The sequence below is a fragment of the Panthera leo genome, chromosome C1 (assembly GCF_018350215.1).
Source record: "Panthera leo isolate Ple1 chromosome C1, P.leo_Ple1_pat1.1, whole genome shotgun sequence".
NCBI classification, from domain to species: Eukaryota; Metazoa; Chordata; class Mammalia; order Carnivora; family Felidae; genus Panthera; species Panthera leo.
In genome coordinates this window covers 72,694,738-72,715,166 of record NC_056686.1, presented here as the reverse complement: position 1 = coordinate 72,715,166, position 20,429 = coordinate 72,694,738, and the positions used below count along the sequence as shown (strand labels likewise).

The 20,429-nt window shown below is 34.1% G+C and overlaps 1 protein-coding gene and 1 long non-coding RNA gene across 2 annotated transcripts in view; one reads left to right on the top strand and one right to left on the bottom strand.

The window, feature by feature from the left end:
• Positions 1 to 8,631, top strand: part of LOC122227783 — a 43,146-nt gene extending 34,515 nt beyond the window's left edge. The window contains exons 2-4 of the long non-coding RNA XR_006206221.1: positions 2,961 to 3,045; positions 3,913 to 4,103; positions 8,549 to 8,631. This is a non-coding gene — a long non-coding RNA (uncharacterized LOC122227783). The remainder of the gene's footprint in view (positions 1 to 2,960; positions 3,046 to 3,912; positions 4,104 to 8,548) is intronic.
• LOC122227780 (calcium-activated chloride channel regulator 1-like) lies at positions 32 to 20,205 on the bottom strand. The gene is made up of 14 exons (XM_042952491.1): positions 20,047 to 20,205; positions 18,889 to 19,029; positions 18,544 to 18,691; positions 18,078 to 18,186; positions 15,670 to 15,850; positions 11,661 to 11,888; positions 10,615 to 10,839; positions 8,030 to 8,207; positions 7,084 to 7,184; positions 6,503 to 6,727; positions 5,944 to 6,214; positions 5,003 to 5,173; positions 4,229 to 4,468; positions 32 to 372 (listed from the first exon to the last, which is right to left on the bottom strand). Exons 1-14 carry the CDS (start codon positions 20,203 to 20,205, stop codon positions 32 to 34), a joined length of 2,718 nt encoding a protein of 905 aa, XP_042808425.1.
• Positions 20,206 to 20,429: the final 224 nt, after the last annotated feature.

Genomic DNA, 20,429 nt, shown 5'->3' with positions numbered 1-20,429 from the left:
ATTGAATTTTATTTCTAATACATTTTGTAGTTTAAAATATAGATAAAACCACAGCTAATCCTAAAATTGCCAAACTGGTTGCAGAAGTCTTGGTACCCAGGGCAGGGACACTGGATTCCTGCGGAGGAATAAACTTGATTGCTTGTGCAATATTAGAAACCTCTGAAGTGAGATTAGCTTCATGGATGGCTTGAATTGCAAAATAGATTTTGGTGCCATTTTCTATTTTAAAAGGTTCTGGTTTAAATTCAAAAACTTCTATTGAGCCAGCCTCCTTAGGTGTCAGACTAGAAGTATTCACTAAGGCAGCATTGTCAAAATCTTCTTGGAGATCCTGGAAATGCTTACTTATTCTTATAATATAGCTGTTGGCTGGAAAACAAATAGAAATTTCATGTATATTAAAATCACTAGGATGCCGTATTACCACCACACTGTCTTACATTTAGGGGCCTATCAGAAACACACACTAGGATTTGGGTATAGAAATTGCAGATGTAGATTTTATCTGGTTATTCCATCTTAATACAAAAATGCCCATTCAGGGGCACCTGGGTGGCTCAGTCGGTTAAGCGGCCGACTTCGGCCCAGGTCATGATCTCGCGGTCTGTGAGTTCAAGCCCCATGTCGGGCTCTGGGCTGACAGCTCAGAGCCTGGAGCCTGCTTCCGATTCTGTGTCTCCCTCTCTCTCTGCCCCTCCCCCGTTCATGCTCTGTCTCTCTCTGTCTCAAAAATAAATAAACGTTAAAAAAAAAAATTAAAAAAAATGCCCATTCGAAGTGGCACCCCAATGTTTAGAGTAGTGCTGTCAGCAATAGCCAAATTATGGAAAGAGCCCAAATGTCCATCAACTGATGAATGGATAAAGAAGGTGAGGTATATATACACAATGAAATATTACTTGGTGATGAAAAAGAATGAAATCTTGCCATTTGCAATAATGTGGATGGAACTAGAGTGCATTATGCTAAGCAAAATAAGTCAGTCAAGAGAAAGACAAATATCACATGATTTCACTCATATGTGGAATTTGAGAAACTTAATAGATGATCATAGGGGAAGGGAAGGAAAAGTAAGATAAAAACACAGAGGAAGGCAAACCATAAGAGACTCTTGAATACAGAGAATAACTAAGGGTTGATGGGGGCTGGGGGTGGGTGGGATAAATGGTTGATGGGCATTAAGGAGGGCACTTGTTGGGATGAGCATTGAGTGTTATATGTAAGTGATGAATCACTGGGTTCTACTCCTAAAGCCAAGACTATACTGTATGTTAACTAACTTGAGAATTTAAAAAAAAAAAAAAGCAAATATGTGAGCAATTTTTATCTAGTTATCTAATCACAAAAAATTAATTCAAAATCATATAGTACTAAAAAATGAAATCTAGGTTTTTTTTTAAGAAATAGAAATATAAGGAGCTAAATCTATTTTTAGAACAAGGAACACAATAACGCTCAAATATAGGAAAGACATCCAGTATTCCACATCTGTGTTATTTCTCATTAAGCTGAAAGGAAGGACTAGAAGGGAGAGTAGACATCAGTAGTATGGGGGACAGGGATAAGGATAAAGGGCAAAAGGAAGAAGAGAGGCTAGAATGGGTACTAGTTAAAATGTGCTTAAGAGCTAGGCAGACTTTGATTAGTACTCCAATTCTACTACTTCCTAGTTGCGTAACAAAGAAAAATATATTTAACCTTTTTACCTTCAGTTTTCTTATGTATAAAATGGAAATTCAATCATTCAATTAATTTAAATATTTATTGAATGCCTAGTACTTGACTGGTAAGAATTATATAAGATAATGCATGAAAAGTGTTTAGCAAAGTGTCTGGGACCTAAATGTTTGAAATATTAGTTATTATAACTGTTACTTTGTCAAGAAAAGAAAGGAAGATCCTGACATATTTTTTTATTCCAAAATGCTTTTAGAGATCTACCAGAGCTACCAATATAAAAATATATTCTCATATTCCAAAATGCCATGAACAGTAAGAACATCACATGTCTTTGTTTGAAGTGAAAACTATTTTATCATGAAATGTTGAAGGCGTTTTAAGTGTGTGGTGAATAACTTCGATTTAGTGGTTTTAATAAAAATTCAGACCCTCTGTCTTAGCGTTCTAGTTTTTTGGTAATAGGCCTGATCAATCCATTTTACTACTCTTCACATATACCCTGCATTCCAATTAGGTGGGTCTGTTTATCTATCTATCTAACCTTTATTTTTAATTCAGATATTTTATTATGAATTCTTGCTTTTTTGAACTTGATCATATTATTTGGTCTGACTCCCTGAATGTGCCTCCTTCTCCCTACTGATGCAAATTGTACTCATTCTTCAAGGCCCAATAGGAAGCCCAATGTCTTCAGGAAGACTTGTTCACATATCTTATCCACTCAGATGACTCCTATTGCACAGAATGGAGTTTTCCATATTATTTTATGGAGGTTCAATTTATCTTTTTAATTTGATTATATTCTTGAGGACAAAGAGTAGGTTTTACGTTCCTTTTTTTTTATCAACTAGAGTATGTGGCACAGTGTTGGGTTTGTATTTGACCTCTTGTTGACCAACAATATAGTTATTAAGTTGATGCCCAAAATAATTGAATTAGAAAATTATAAAATATTAGAATTACATCAACTTGTTTTAATACTTCTAGGCCACCTAGTAATTTTTATATTTGACAGATATGGAAATTGGGTCCCTGAGAATTTAAGTACTTCATTGGAGATTATGTAGATATTCATTTATTCTTTAAGAATGAGATACTGCTACTACCTTCTTTTGCAATGCTTGATGGTTAACATTTGCTAGCAACTACAACCTCTTCTTGTTTGTCACAAGGAAAGATAGAGATTAGGTCCACCTAATTTTAGGCATTTGTGGTTAAACATAGTAAAGTTCTTTCTCTCCCAGTGTCCATGTGTAATGCATTCTTCCTTCTTTTAGTTCCTATAATCAGCATTATGAACCCAATCTTGAACTGAAGACTTGGTCTTGACTGAATTCAATTTGGAACTAAACATTTGGTCAGGTAATTTTATTTGTGGCTTTTTCAGTGCAGGTATTTTTTAAAATTTTATTCTGCCATAATTTTAAGGATCATAGCAGGAAAAAATAATATATTTCAGAAGTTGTCATGATAAGAGTTTTCAACACTGAAGTACAAAAGAGCTCTTTTTGCATATTCTATGTTTCCTTTGTTTTTTTAGAATGATTTTTTCCTTATGTAATATGATAAAAAGAAATACAGCTTTGAAAAATGCTGTATAGGAAATTAAAGACTAAAAAGCATCTTTTCTTTTGAGAGGCTTTATCTCATATTGATATTGATAATTTTCCAACCTTAAAGGGAAAATAGCAAGATTGGCTTTATCTCATAAGAATCTACTAGTCTAGCACAATACTGGAATATGATAGGCATTCAATAAATACTAATTAAATTCAGTTTAAAGTATAGATAAAAGTTCCTTACCTTTCAGAAACGAGGGCAATTTATTAGAAGGAACTTTGAATGAATGAGCTATTTCAGCTTTCAACTTTATTCAAAGTCCATGGCCCAGTCTCTTCTAACTGGTGAGTTTCCCTGCATGTGATCCTCTCTCTCCATGGGACACCGTCACTTAACTTGGCTAACTTTTCTCATTCTTTAAAAGTTAGGTCAGGGATAGTCTTCCCTAGGAAGTTATGATATACCTTGTGATCTGAACCCCCAACCAGGAGTTTCTGGCCTTCCAATGGACTGCCATTAACTTGCAGAAAGTGTCTTCTGCACTTAACTGACTGTTGAGAGTAGGGATTATGTCTTAGGGACTTAGTACTGTGTTTGAAAATTCAACAAAAGATCAATGAATAAAATTATACAAGTACATAAACACTTAGAAAATCTTTTCTTTGTTAGGGAGAAGAAAATGCAACAGAAAGGTGTGAGCAGTCTTCTCGAAGTCATTTCTAAGACAATTCATATTGTGAGAGGCTGTTTGACCCAACAGAATTGAAAAGAGTGGGTTAGATTTCCAAGTTATTAAACATAGAAATAGTTTGGGCCAGTTCATCGTCTCTTGGAGCTTCAATTTTTCCATCTGAAAGTAGGTGAGTAATGGCTCATAATAAACACTCTATACATGTTATTTATAAATAGGACATTAGAAAATTCTTAGCAGATGAAAGCCAAAGGGATTTCTTTTTCATATTTTAAAACATAATTTGAAACTTACCTTTTCCTTTATCAAGGACATTGCCAGGGGCAGTCCATGAAAGTTGAATTTGATCTCCTTTAAACTTAGCCTCAAGATCTGTGATTTTACCGGGTGGGAACACATGAGTATGACTACCAGCAGGAGGAGCTCCTGATACAATAAATGACCCTCCAGAGCTTAGTCTGCTGAAGTCTTCTACTTCAGCTTCTGCCGTATCATCATTGACATCAGGCCTGGGTGGGTTCAGTACAATTTTACCTGCCAAAAAAAGTAATTTTGTGACTTTTCATAATGCTGTTTCTTTATCTTGTAATCTCATCTTGCAGCTGTAGAGGGTTAATATTGATTGATAGCAGACATTGAGAAGTAACAGCTTTTAGTGAAAAAAGCTTGTTTTATTGGTGTCATTTAAAAGTTGAGGAGACATTAGACAATATTAGAACTATCTCTTAACATATCTGTATTTATTACTTAACTGTAAACTCTTTGAGAACAAGGATCATGTCTTATAAAGCTTTGTAGCTCAAGCCTCTAGCACAGTGGTTGTCACCTAGGGAGGTGCTCAGTCATTTTTTTTCAATGTGAATGAAATGCACTGAGGTGGATGTAAACAAAACATATTGGAAGCATAGTCTTGTGTTAGATCTATTAACATGAATATGGTTTTGAAATACACAGATGATTGTATATATAACTGTATACTTCTGTTTTCCATAGTACATAATAATTTCAGTGCTTGCCATATGTAACTTATCTAAACAAATGACACATTTTGATCTTAATGACACTTACCATTTTCAAGGTAGCCTGGCATATATAAAGCTTTGTTCTGTTTTTGTCTTAAACTTAGTCTAGCTGTGTTTTTTTTTGCCTGGGCATGTACTTTTAAACTGTATCTACCATTTCCATGGAAATCTGTGAAATATCTTGAGTAGATGCCATCATTCTTCACAGTATCAGCACCTAGATAATACAATGTAATAAAATGTAATAATTAGCCATTCAACAGAGTAACAGTGACAGTCCTAACTGTTCACGAGCACTAATGTTAGCAATAATTTTGGAAATGAGTAGAAGTACATGAACCCTGGAATCAGTCTGCTTGGGTTCAAAGACTGGCTTGGCTACTTGCTAACCTTTAAGCTTGGAAAAGTAATTCATAGTAAGTATTCAATTAACATTAGCTATTATTATATCATATAGGAATCTTAAAATAAGGAAAATGTAAACTGGAAGAAACATATGCAAAACATTGACACTAATGAAAATGGAGAAAAATTGTACTCAAGTTCCATGGGGAAAGTAAAACTGTTCATAAGATGTAAAGAAAATAAATGTGCTCATATCTATGCCTGGTCAAGATAACTGGGTAGAAAGTACTAAAAACATTAAAATCAAATTTGATTTACTTAAAATTGATTCATTCGCATTATTTCTTTTTTTTTTTTTTAACGTTTATTTATTTTTGAGACAGAGAGAGACAGAGCATGAACGGGGGAGGGGCAGAGAGAGAGAGAGGGAGACACAGAATCAGAAGCAGGCTCCAGGCTCTGAGCCATCAGCCCAGAGCCTGATGCGGGGCTGGAACTCTCGGACCGTGAGATCGTGACCTGAGCTGAAGTCGGACGCTTAACCGACTGAGCCACCCAGGCGCCCCCATTCACATTATTTCTAAGTTACCTGACTGTAGTAGGATTTTAGGTTCAGTGGAAGTTGATGCAGATTCTTATTACCTGCACCATTGTCCCAGAGCTCCAGTATTGCTTGATGTCCATCTTCACTTTCTATAATGGCTGTTACGTTGATTCCCAGAACAGGCAAAAACCCTTGACTGACTTGTGCGTAAACAATCACTGGGCTAGGGTAATGTGTTGTACTTTGGCTCATGTGAGCAGTTGCAATTACTGGGAGTGTAGTAGGACTTCTTGCTCGAGCAGTCATTGTCACTGTTAGCACTTGAGATTTGGCTTGTTTATTTAGAAGGTGGTAAGTCCAAGTACCTGTCTGAAAATCCAACATATCTATTTGAGAGCTTCTGTGGTATTTTCCTATTCTTGTTTGGAATACAAAATTATTTAGAAATTTAAGCAGGGCAATAGTAATGGTTTTTGATATTCAATTTTATAAGCAAGTAAATAGTACAGATATGAATCTCTTACCATTCTACTTGGCTTCTTTTTTTTATGACAGATATCTGTCACTGCTTTAATATTGACAATGTAGTACATGTTATCTTCATTTTTTCCCCTCAAAATTGATTGATAAATCATGGAGAAAAAAGAATATTCTTACCTCTGCAATTCCTGGTATTCGAAGACGGGCAGACCGAATATTTAGTTTATCTTCTTTGAAATCTGAGGTTTCATATCTTGTTCCTTTTGGATCTTGGAGAAGAATTTCTGGCTTTTGTATTGTCCACGTGACAACAAAGAAAGTGTCATTTCCAATTGTACTATCCACAGGCACTGTACCATTTATCCATTTCTTTCCTGGAATAGTGAAGCTTTTACTTTCCAACTGTTATGTAAATAAAACAAAGAACACAGAGAACAAATTTGTTAATAAAATTAGTTAATAAAATTTCAAAGTTTTGTCAGTTCAGAGTAATTCTAAATTTATGTATAAGATTTCAGTAAAATAATTACTTTGAAGAATGTTGCAAATAAAAGCATTTGTAGTTATAAATAATAGAAGAATCAAAAGAAAAGATGGCTATAAGTGTCACAAAAAAAGGAAAAACAGTAAGACTGTTTTTCTCTACCCCTGAAATATTTTCAGGCAAAAATTATTTATTACAGAAGGAGATGACTATTCAGGATAATGAAGATTTATTACAAATGTGAAAAGGCAAGTAATTTTTCTCAGATACCAACCTGAATAGCCTGCTGAGTGATGCTGCCACTTCTAGATGAAATTCTACTGAAAGCATCAGTGAGGCCATTTATGTCTTTATTGGCATAAAAGCGATGTCCTCCTAAAATGGAATTGTATTTACTTTTATAATATTAATTTTAATTGGGAAAATCATCCTTGTTCTTGTGCTGTTATCAATAAAATTTGAAGAAAACTTAAAGAACTGGCCAAATATTATTGTTTTTATATCACTCATTAGATATAAGGGCCTGCCACAGTAACAAAGCTGATCTAATCACTCAATAATGTTATAAAGATGAAACTTAAGACAATTTTTTGAACTGGCTGCTTATTTTTTAGTTGTGACTAAGGTATACTAAAGTAATTTAGAGAATGACAATTTAGAATTAAGTAAAAATTAAGTGAGAAAATAATACAGGAAATAACAAAAAGAGAAATTACTTAGGTATAAGGAATGGAAAAGGATGGATTGCTGAGGGTAAAAATTGGTAATCAGTACTTTATCTATAGCCTTGGGCAAATTGTTTGTACTCTGTAGGATTCCATTTCTTCTTCTATGAATTAGGGCTATCTGAACCTGGACCGTAGGGTTGAACATGACAAATATGAGCAAGAATTTTGGAATCACAGTCGAAGAAGTCATTAATAACCATGGAGAAAGAAATTTCAATTTGGTGGTATTGGTAGAAAGTGGTGAGAAGTGAATGAAGACAGTAAATATTGACTTAATATTAGAAGAAACTGGTATAGGTAGGAATGCAGAGAGGTGGCGGGGGAGGGGAGAGAGGAAAGATTAATTTGAAAGAGAAGGACAAGGAAGGGACAAAGATTAATTTTTAGGATAGGAAAATTTTCAGCAGTTTTGTGGTTTAAAGGGGAAAGAGCTCTTGGAATGGGAGAGACTAAAAATGTATTTTCTATTCAAGCCACATTCCAAAGGTTTACCTGTCATATTTGACAGGGTCTCCAGTTCTTTGGCAGCAGCAGGTCCCAGAGCAATAGTGTGGATGATCGCACCACTTTGCTTTACCTCCTCAAAGCATAAGCTTATTTGATTATCTTCCCCATCTGTTAGTAATACGATCTCAGAACCAGAAGTACTCTGGTTACTCTGGATAATTGCCTGGTAGTGAAAAATCAGATTGTTAGTTATAGAATGTCATATCTAAATCAATTTAAAATAAGAATAAGCCTGTTATTTAGTCTTGGAGAAGTCTTTAGGCCTATGCATCAGAGTAGGCAAAAGGAAACTTTTTTGCATTGTTGTTCCAGGCTGAGTTGGCATGGAAATAAGTGTAATGTGTAAAATGGTCTTTTAGGTTTTCAAAGACAGAGTGTTAACTGTTCTTCTAATCCTTTCAATATACATTCAAGCTACCCAAGAAAGGAGAATAAAACACTTAGAACAATGCCTAGCAAATAGTAAGTACTAAGTGAATGTTAGTTGTTATTATTGTTTTCCAGGAGATGCTTGGGGTAGAGGCAAATGACCCAGGCAATTTTGGCAGCACACTAGACAGCACTTGCAAAGTCATGACTAAAGGCAGGTATGCAAAGTTAAATGATATGCCTTTTTATGTATTTTAGTTGATTATTGAAGGATCTCAGGATTTCCTGGGGATAAAAACCCAACAACATAAAGTAGGAAGTTTATAAATTTATCAAGTATTACAAGTTTTGTTTGTTTGTTTGTTTGTTTTTGTCTTTTCCTGACTTCTAGTAAGAGTTCAACTCTTTAGTCAGACAAATTGGGAGTAAATTCTCGTTCTGCCATTTGCTAAATAGAATAGCTAGAGTTTAGTTCTCCACCCCCCTCCCCCCATAGCTCAGTGTAGTGATTAGCTTTTTGGATTTGGGGGTAAGAACAGGTTTTGAATCCGAGATTTGCCAGTTACTGACTATGTGATCTTAAGAACAATGTTTAATTACTCTGAACCTCAGTTTCCTTACGTACAAAATAGGTGTAGTAATAATACTTGACTGGAAACATAATGGTAAGGATAAATAAGATCATACATGTAAAGTATTTAACATAGGCAATAAGATAGTAGATGCTGAATAAATTTTAGCTATTGTGATTATGATTATGATCATGATTATCTAAAAAAATGCTTATATATTGCTATGTTTAATTATAAAAGTAATTAAGAGGTATTCATAACTTTGAATGTGATTTGACATAATCTATTCAGCAATAGACTCTGGTCAAAAGATCATAAGATGTATATCAAAATATATTAAGAAAAACATACCAACCAATATGTACAAACAGTATGACACAGTCCCAAGATATATTACTGTCATATTTTTGAACTGAATAGACATAGATAAGAATTATGTCTATTATAGTAATAGGAATCCTTTCTTGAGCACTTACTTATTTTACATAATTCTCACAACTAAATGAGTTAGGTATTATTGTTTTCCACATTTCCTTATTTGAGTAAACTGAGATTTTCTGAGTGGATAACTTACCCAAGGTCATTTAGGTAATAAATAATAGAGCCAGAATCCTAGGTTTGTCTAAATTCAGAGCTTGTGTTTATCCTTAAACTGATATGCTTTATAAAAAATAGACTCTATGAGAGAGCTAAGAGATGGTATTAGTTAGTGGCCTGGAAAAGAGTAATAATCTCCACTTTCAGGTGAACCAATGGGAGGATCAGTGAAGCGAAGTTTTTGTGACTTAAAAAATGGTATTAGGGGTACCTGGGTGGTTCAGTCAGTTAGCGACCGACTCTTGACTTCTGTTCAGTCATGATATCGCATTTGTGAGTTTGAGTCCCGCATAGGACTCTGTGCTGATGGTGCGGAGCCTGATTGGGATTCTGTCTCCCTCTCTGTCTGCCCCTCCCCTGCTTGCTTTCTCTCTCTCTTTCTCAAAATAAATAAAAATAAACTTAAAAAAATGACAATAAATAGGCTTAGATAGAGGCTATCTTAGGTTGGAAGAAATTCAAATGCATACCATAAAGGCAGTTTAATAAAGTGCTCAAAAATTTCTCCCAATATTTTATTTCACAATTTTCATTTCTTTAAACTTCCACCTGTGTATCTTGGGTTTGGTACTATACTGCTTGAGGAACTACCTCTACCTTTGTGATTTTCAATTGTCAACTTAACTCGATGAACTAAGGTTTTCTTTATCCATAACATAGAAATATTGCTAAATTCCCTCTTCCCTGCACAGTCTCCGGCACAGCATTATTGTCCACTCATAGAAGTTCAGGCTGTGGCAGTGTTAAAGAAATGGGGAGCTCCTTAAGGAAATCACGGTGATTATGTGTGCACTGGATTTCCCCCCTTATTTAACCACTCCCATTGCAACTTGGTACCTCAAGAGTGTGCTGGTGGAATGATCACATTCAGAGAGGCTCCAGCTGTAAACCACAGGTGGTATGTTATTTAGATATTATAAATTATTTAGATAAGGGCCCTGTGAGCTCATGACCCTTTTTAAAAGATAGTGGGACAAAAAGAAAAGCAATGGTAAATGGCAAATGGTATTTGGAAAAGCATTTTTATTTTACCTGGAATCCTGCTGAGAGACCACTGCAAATTGAAGTTCCACCATCAGCTGCTTGAGGCAGGTTTGCCGTGATCTTTTCATAAGCATTCTCATCGGTTATATTTGTTAGATAATTTTGGATTGTAGCAAAACTTTCAAATGTGACCATCCCAACCAAGGATCCCTTTTCTATAATTTGAATCAAGTATAGTTCTACTGCTTGATTCATTCGAAAGAGACGGTCTTCCTGTAAGAAAAAGATGTCTGCATAACTTCTGAGTCTCAAGTCTTAACAGATTGGTGAAAGACAAAGTTGTTCATGGGCCAGAGATCATGATAGTAATTGATTACTGTATTTTAGAATTTAACTCCTTTATTTTATTAAGAAGAAATAATGTTGAAGAAAAAATTTAAAAATCAGTTATGTTATGCTTAGAAAAGCCTTTAAAATCTATGCCTTTTTATTTAACAGTTTTATTTATATGCAAGAATTCCTGCTAAGAAAATAATTTAAAAATGCATACAAAGATGTTCACTGCAACATAATTTTTAACACTAATAAGTTGAAAACTCTAAAATGTCCAATAACAGGAGGTTATTTGACTAAGTTGTGGTATATGCATATGATACAACCATTAAAAATTATATCATTAAATCATTTTTTCCATAGAGAGTGTTCAAGGTATAGTAAGTAAAAAAATCATATTATACTATATAAAATATAATAACATTTTTGAGGAAAAACAAATACACTAACAGAAAAATGACTGGAATGACATATGTTCAATGGTGGCAGTATGTATAAATTTTTTTGTTCATTTACATTGTTTCTAGTTTGTTAGGCCTAAAAGTTAAAGAATAAACATAATCCATACTCCAATTATCTTCACATAACAATTATTTTCATTTTAGTGTATTATCTTCTAGTACTTGTTCATATAGAATCACTGTACTAAACTTAGAGTAATAAATATATATTTTAGTTTAGTAGAACTAAACCTAAGATTAAATTATGTTTCTAGTAGCTCAAATACTTAATTTAAGAGAGATAACAAATAAATGTCTTACTGAGTCCATACTTCCAGATTTATCAAGTACCAAACAGACTACTCGCTGTTTAGACTTCAGCAATGAAAATGTAGGACGAGGTGGTGAATCTGTTCCTGTCATGGGTGGTGCATTCTGAAAATCTTCAGAATCCTTAATTACATCCCATGTGCTTCTGCGATTGCACATTTTGTTTTGTAGGTTTGGAGCTTCCATATTGTGTGTTTCTGCTGTACAAAATTCAGTTACCTGGAAAAAAATCGATGAGAAGACACTATTACAATAATTGGTAATCACTACTTTCCATTCCAAATATGCAGCTGGTTTCCATATACATCCTCCACAGATTTCACCTCCTGACAATTAAAAATTATGCTGTAATCTAACAATCTGGCATCCATTTTGCATACCTCAGTAGAGAGGAAGCAAGGTGAAACCATCACTGGAAAGTTTTTTGGTGATCCTTTTAGGTGTAGGGAGATCGTAGAAGTGGGGGGAGTGTGGTGACTCCCACTGCTTAAGCTAACTTCTTATTTTCCCTTCTGAACTCCTTGGTGACTCAAGCTTGAATTAGTTTAATGGAAAAGGGACTGGATTTGCAGTGATTTTTAGCTGCCCTTTAAAAGTGGGATAAAGAAAATGACCTTCTTTAATTGCCCAAGTGTTTTCTGTATCTTTATAGTTGACCAAAAAACTTGAGAACAGATATTTTAACAAACTGGATTGTTACTGGCTCCAGTGAACTCTGACATAAAATAATACTCCTGACAAAGTAATGAAAATATAGGGAGAAAATGAGGAAATGTGATTGCTTTTCTTGCAGTTGCAAGTGGTGAGTTGTATCCAGTAATTCTGCCAAATGATGTTTCCTTACTATTGAATCTGTGAAAATCCTCCAAGTTTTGAAAACTTTGTAACTTGGAAAAATTCTCCCATAAGCTAGTGCAGCATTCAGGAAGGAATTCATCTTGCAATAAGCCTCAGCTTATTAGAAATATTTTTATAAATTTATTTTTATTTTTCTGAGACAGAGAGAGACAGAGCATAAGTGGGGGAGGGGCTGAGAGAGAGGGAGACAAAGAATCCGAAGCAGGCTTCAGGCTGTGAGTTGTCAGCACAGAGCCCACGCGGGGCTCAAACTCAGAAATCGTGAGATCATGGCCTGAGCTGAAGTAGGTCGCTCAACCGACTGAGCCACCCAGGCGCCCCTAAATGTTTTTATAAATTTAAAAATGCCCTCCCGATATAGTCTCCAGATGTAAGCTCAAGTTTAGAACTAAATTATTAAATTTGAATACTTTTTAGTTAAGTTTTAAGATTTTGTTTTCCTTCTCATATGGAGGACTTACATTTACTATAGAATGATTTACATTTCCCAGAAGGGGTTTATTGTATGGGAGAAAAACACAGTGTCAGTCAAAGTGGTGACTGAGAATCAAGTCTTGCTGAAATGAAATGCCTGTCAAATCTGGGCCCTCTTTCCCCTGCCACTGCCACTGCCACTGCCTTTATTTGCAGACTTCATGTTCTTTTATCTGCCTACCGCCATGGCCTTCTGACCGGTCTCTCTACCTCCTCAATCATCTCACTCTATTTTCCCCTGCACTATTAGTATGGTTATCTTCCTGAAAGAATTAAGCTGATCATATCACCAGTCTGAAACTAGTTAGATAAAATCCAAACACCTTAGCTTTGTAGGTCCCAGTTCCTTCTTTCAATCTGGCTTCCTGGTCCTTGCTCACCATGCTTTGCTTATACCACACTGAATTTTTTCCTGTTCTTAGAGTATGCTAGAAATTTTCACAAGGGTCTCTGCTAACCCAACTGGGAAAAGGGACAGGAGATTTTGTGCAAATTAGAAAAGGACCTGTTTTCAAGTTTTTGGTTTTGTTTTATTTTGTTTTAACAGCTTTTTACTTGAAAATTAGTCCAATAAGTGTTAAACTTTTTAGTGACCATGATGCAGATAATTTGGGCAGTGCTCAACTGTGTAATCATGCATGGTATCTCTGAACTTTTTCCCACTCTTTGCTTTTATAAACTTTTGTTCCCCCTAAAATAGCCCTTCCTGTTCCTGCTTTGGCAAATTCATACTCATTCTTTTTCAAATACAAATTTTTTTCATCTCTTTAGGAACCATTTTCTGACCTCCATTTGATGTTTGCTGTGCTCTCACAGAACTTGGCTCATAAATCTTTCTCTCTGTATGTATTCTTATATCTCTACCTTTCTCATTAAATTGAGTCACTTAGGAACAGTTATCTTTAATTATTTTTGTATTTCCAGCTCCTAACACAGTGTTGGTCATGATGTGGGATTCGAAGTTTCAGGGAAGGAAATCATGGAATTGAGCATTCGGTATTTCAAATCATATCTCTTTTGGGTCTGAGTTTATGCCTTGAATACAGATGCTATGCAATTCATTTAATCTATGTTATGATAATTAGAAATTAGTGTTATTCTGGACAAGATGTTCAGCATTTATCTCTGAGACATGGCTTATATAATTAAATGCCTTCCATATTTCAGCTACATGATATTTTTCATTATTATTTATGTCTCAGGTAGGCAGCATGAGTTATCTCCTTGACAGATGCTTTTGAGATTTATAGCTTGGTACAGACAGTACATATTCCAATTATCCTCTTGTGTCACCTGATCTGGTGTCTATTTGGATGTTGAATTCTTTGGCTAGCCTTTGCAGATCCAGATTCAGCAGGTTAAAATGAACTTTCTTGGCTTGTGTTCCAACTATTTCCAGGAGGGAGCTTTATTAGACTGGAAAACAACTTCTACTCCAATATCTAATTGAGTTCATTTAAGAGTTTTAGAAGAAAATATCAGATCTTTATTTTTACTCAAGTTCTTCATCATTAATGCCATAGGCTCTAAAACAATTTTAAATTTTATTGGAAATAATAGGTCTTTCCAACCTCTACCCATGGAAGTATTTGTTGCTAGTGATTTAGTATATTGAAATTTACTTCTTTTAAATAAGTTAGTCTTACTTTCTAGAGCTGGTATGCTTTATTTTGATTTGTTTTTTGATAACTTTCATATTTAAAAATCTTTTTTACATGTTTAGAAACCTTCATTAGGTAACTATAATATGTATATGTTTACATTAATTGAGACTGGACATATCTAGGGTAAGAGACAATTGACTATTATCCAAATATCTTATACGTTAAAACAATAAAACTTTAAAAATTTATTTTGTACTCACCTTGTGCTGAGCACCATGATCATGCTTTATTTATACTGCCTCTTATAAACCTAACAACAATGGCGTCATGAAGTGTTATAATTCCCATTTATGAGAAGAGAAAACTAAATCTAAGATTCAGCAATTTGCTTACAATGACCCAGTTTGAAAATGGTCGACTGCATTTTGATATCAAGTCTTTCTGACTCCAAGGCACCTGTTCTTATCTGCCACGTTTTATACATTGAAACCAGATATTTCAGGTCAAACATTAGCTTTAAAACTTGAATTATTTTGTTAATATTTTATAATTGGTCAGACTGGTAATTGTGAAATTTTCCCTTAATTTTTTATGTAGAGCCATGTACATTTGCACAATATCACTTTGCAATAGCTTGATGTACTTTAGTGTGAAGATAATAGAAAATCTAGAATGTTAGTACATTTCCAAAGCTATAGAATGAATTACTTTAGGAAAGTAGTATGACCAGCACTTAGAAGAGAGAATTAAGAGTAAGGTTATAGTTCTAGAACTACACAAATCCATGGAAGTCAAATGAAAGAAGGGATGTTGTAAGAAATTGTGTGACATCAATGAAAAGGGTACAGTTCTCTTGTGAAGAAGAGAAACTGGTTAATAAAAAAAGGTGGACTCATTTCCAGACACACCTTGACACAGGCTGGAGAAAATGGCCATTAATTAATTGTCTGCATGATCTCCCTCATTTCTGTTAGTATACATAATTTCATAGTTCTAAATCCAGCTTCCATAAATGCTTTTTCCTGAAGTGTTCCTTTGTGACACTAGAAAAAGAAGGTACTTACAGAACTGAGACTTTGCATAAACATTATGGAGTCCTTTGCAGTCTGGGATTTTTCTGGGATGAATGTACACTTTGCTTCATACAGCCCTGTCAATGAGTCACGCCTGCATGGCCTTGTTATACAGCTGCCTCCCTGACATTCCTTGAAAACCACATTAATGCCAGTAATATGAGTTGAACATCTATGATGAAAGAATTAAATTACATTTACATATAAAGACCAGAAATCACGAAAAAAGACTAACATCCTAAAATCTTTCCTTAATGATAATTGCTATAGATCACGGACAAACATTTCATTTTGACAGAGTAGGCACAGTGTTCTACCCCTATTTACAATTGTTGTCAACAAGAACAATGATTACATTTCATATTTATTAACATTCATTGCTCACTAATGTGACCAATAAGTCTATTATCTGTGTGACCTTGAGCTAAAGATAATTCCTAAGCTATAGGGATGTTGTAAAGATTAAATGAGTTAAGAGATATAGAGGAGTTGCTTCCTAGTGGGAATGAGGGAGTCAACATTATGCTGAAAACCCTCTTAAATTTCTATGTATGAAACACACACACAAATATTGCTATATAGATGTATACATATATACATATATGCGTGTGTACCATACGTACAAAACCACATGTGGTTTTGTGTTTATAGCATCTTGAAATTTACATTTTGAAAACCATTGAGCTAGATTGAAGGAAGAAATAAAAATAAACCCTACATGGAAATGCTTGTGCATTCAAACAAACCATTTAGTCTTTATGATAAGTAAGATAATTGTGAAGTCCTTGGCAAGGAGTGGGAGATGGGGTATGGGTAAAAGATTCTAAAGAATGCCTGTTTATCTGTAGTATTTACTTTTATTCTGCATTAATATTATGTGTCATGATATTAATCTACTTTGACATATTTTTTGGTATTATAAGAATTAAAGATGATGGTGAGTCATATATTCCAAGACGGTTAGCTCTAGAGTAAGCCTGAAAATTAAACTTACACTGCCTCAAAAGTACCTGGCACATAGTTGGAGTTCATATCTTTTTTTATGACTGATAAGAAAACTTACTCATTTTTCATTGACTTATCAAAAATTTGTTGTTTGTTTACCTTTTACTTTGTGCCAGGCCCAAGGCTAGGGGATTAAAAAATCCTCAAGGATATTAAAGTCTAGTGTGGAAAATAAAATTACACAGACCACTGCTACTCAGTGTGAGAGAAACCCATGTGTACTGCTTGAGGATACTCTCACATATGATCCCAAATGTTGGGAGAGGCAAAAGGCCCTTGGGGAAAAAAACGTTTAAACTGAGTCTGGAAGAATGAACAAACATTGTTTAGATAAGGGAGGTGGTTCAGGGAGGAGTTGCATGGCATGAGAACCCTGTCTGCATGAGAATCCAGGCAGCTTAGTGGGGATAAAGCAAACAACATGAAAGATATGGGGAGAGGCATGTTTCTCTCACACCTCTTTTCTCTCATATATATATTTTTTTTATCCCAAGGACTTATTTCCAGTTACACTGATTTCAATTGTTCTTTATTTAAAAAAAATTTTTATTGTTTATTTATTATTATTAAGAGACAGAGACAGAGCATGAGTATGGGAGGGGCAGAGAGAGGAGAAGACACAGCTGAAGCAGGCTGCAGGCTCTGAGCTGTCAGCACAGAGCCTGATGCAGGGCTTGAACTCACAAACTGTGAAATCATGACCTGAGCCAAAGTTGGATGCTTAACCGACAGAGCTACCCATGCACCCCTCTATTGTTCTTTAATACTCTTTAAATACTCCGTATTTAAATATCTCATCTATTTTTTAATAGGACCTGTCTAAATCTACCCAGAATTATATTTATATTTAAAGAATATAATAATAATAATAATAATAATAATAATAATAATAATATATTTATGTTTCAAAAGTCATTTACTCACTTATCCTTATGAAAAGAACTTTTTTCAGCTTAAGATTAAATGAAAAATAAAATATATATAACATGAAGCTCTAGTAGGTTTACTGAGTTCCATGAAACAGATTCACCTTAAAGAGTTATGAATCAAATGGAATAAAAGATTGGGAAAAATAAAAGATTGGGTAGGAACTTGAACTCCAGTTCTCAGATATCTCAAGGTTTAGGCTACAACTTTTTCCTTTCTCCTCTGGCAATAACATATTTTAGTACAATTCCCATGAATACTGAAATGAGTCCCAATTCCTGATTGATCTTGATTCCTAGGTAGAATCCCCAGAAATATTTGGACATATACATATTGGGCGAGGTTGGATATTGCAATTAACTAAATGAACATTCAATCACCAAGATAGCCTTTGTTTGCCAAGTATAGAAAATTTAGAAGTCATAAGTGAAAAGCTTTGAAAACAAATTTGTTCAATACAATGATACCTTGTTGCTTCAATAGTGTTCCTTCTAGAAATATAGAATGGCTGATCCACGTTATACTCATCAAATATTCCCCATCGGAGATGGGCCCACTCGTGGACAAACACTCTGCCTATAAAAGAATATTGCCATTCATAAATTTATATTTACAATATTTTAATACAGTGTCCATGTAATTTACATCTCCCTACCCCATATCCATAGCATCATTGAGTCAAAGAACTTTAGAGATTGACACCTTTCATTAGGTCAAAAATGTTGAAATGGGTTAGTATCAGTGAATGACTAAATTTATTATTGACAGACACACAAAGAAGTGTAATTATGTTAAACATAACTACTATATTTCCAGACAAAGGTATTAATCAGTACTTATTTCTCTCTTTTTAATTCTTTAAAAATATTAATCATAGTGTTATATTTGTTTCCAACGGAAATACAAGTAGAAGAATAAAATAGCTATCCCTACCTCGGGACCCATAGATCGGCAAATTATTAGTCAACAAGAAGTTTGGAGTAAAATGTATATATTTTCCTTTTTCTCCACATTGTCCATATTGAAGTGTATAGGGATCATCTCCATATTTTAGGTAAGGATTAGCAACTATGACATCTGCCTAAAAAGCAGAGGAACAAACCAAAACATCACAAGAGTGATAGAAACAAAGATTTATTCTATCTCAATTAAGACAAGTAATATTTCTAATTTAGTTACTAAAGTAGTGATTAGGAATTACTAAAAAAAATTTGAGTATTAATTTTTAGGAAGCACAGAAAGAAAAAAGCAATGTAAGAGCTAGATAAAATACTCTACCTGGTCATATGATTCTTGTTTTGGCATTAAGTACTCAGATTTTGACTTCCAGGTCATTGGAATTAAAATGCTTACATTCCTGAAATAAACTCTTCGTTTGGTGGCATGAAATAGGTAAGTAGAAGCTTCGGTTACCATTTCCTGAAGAAATTAAAAATATATTGTAACAATTTCACAGTGAAATAAGCATGAAAGTATATATACAAACAAGAAGAAGCAAATCTAAGCTCCCTTTCTCCAAATATTTTGGCAAAGATTAATTGAAAAATACGTTGAATTTTACTCCGTCTCTTTTTCTGTAAACTCCTCATTTCCATATGCTCAAAAATCAATGCTGTTTTCTACCTATCCAGTACTACATTCACTGTTAAGGATTGGAGAGGGGAATAAGAGTTCTGGGTGAGAAATAAAGGTGATAAAAGACTTGGAGCCTGTTGGCAAGTTGCTTATTTAATCAAAGAGAGGTGCTTACAATCGGGTTGAAAGTTTAAAGCTTAGTAGATTTTATCCTTGTTAATTGAAAAAAAACACTTTGCTAGATTTATTTTGTGTTACCCTTATGCAACAAGGGTAATAATTTACCTCATAGGGATATTGAGGAGATCAAAAGGGATAGTATATATTAAAATGCTATATATATAAAGTGTTTTATTATACTGACTAACCCCAATAAAATTAAGAAGTAAATCAACTTCAAAGAATATGCAATATTTTCTTCAAAATCAAATACATCAAAGTTTTAAAATGTTTTAGAGTTGAACAAGTACGAAAACTGAAAAAATGTGTAATGACAATCTAGCGCTTCAGTGTAGGTTAACTATTTAAACAAAAAAGTAACTTTATAAAGGTAAAACTTGGAAAGAATTCTCCACTAGCTCTAAAGTCTTTCTGTTAAACAAGTTGAAAAAATATTGTGGCTTGGCCTTTTAATAATTTATTAGGGGAATGACTAATACTATTAATATGTGCTAAATCATACTTAAACTAAGCAAATATTAATCTTGACAGTTTAGATACATACTACATAAATGATGACTACTGTCAAAGCAATTTTGGAAAGTTACAACTCTGTGCGAGCATGTGTATGTGTCTTGGCAACATGGATGGAAAATACTTACTGAAATTAAAATAAGTGGATAATAAAATTTTCTCTCTTACCTTTATGTTTTGAACGAGTTTTTCATCTTCTGGTACACTAGGGTTAATGGCAATGACAACGCCATCATATCCATTCTTATTTAAATGTACCATTGAGCTTTTCATTCCAGGCAAGAGATGTAAAGCTAGGAATAGAATAGCATACAGACTGAGCACCATTTTTGCATGTTACAATAAACCTTGTGGAAATGCAAGGAGAGTATTTATGTATGTCCTTAACTCAGGAATTTGAATCTAGCCCAAAATATTTGCATAAATATAACATGATGAATTACTAAAACATATTGATGAACTTCCTTATCTTACTTCCTCATCCTAAAGATTTAAGTTGTTAAGTAGCAATGGAGATTATGCTGAACACATTTATCATACTTTCTAAAACA

Coding starts and splice junctions, on each gene's coding strand:
- LOC122227780 (XM_042952491.1), bottom strand. CDS start 20,205: ATGGTGCTCAGTCTGTATGCTATTCTATTCCTAGCTTTACATCTCTTG. Junction 18,187..18,543: donor GCCGATCTATGGGTCCCGAG/GTAGGGATAGCT, acceptor ATTCTTTTATAG/GCAGAGTGTTTGTCCACGAG. Junction 7,185..8,029: donor GACCCTGTCAAATATGACAG/GTAAACCTTTGG, acceptor ATTCCATTTTAG/GAGGACATCGCTTTTATGCC.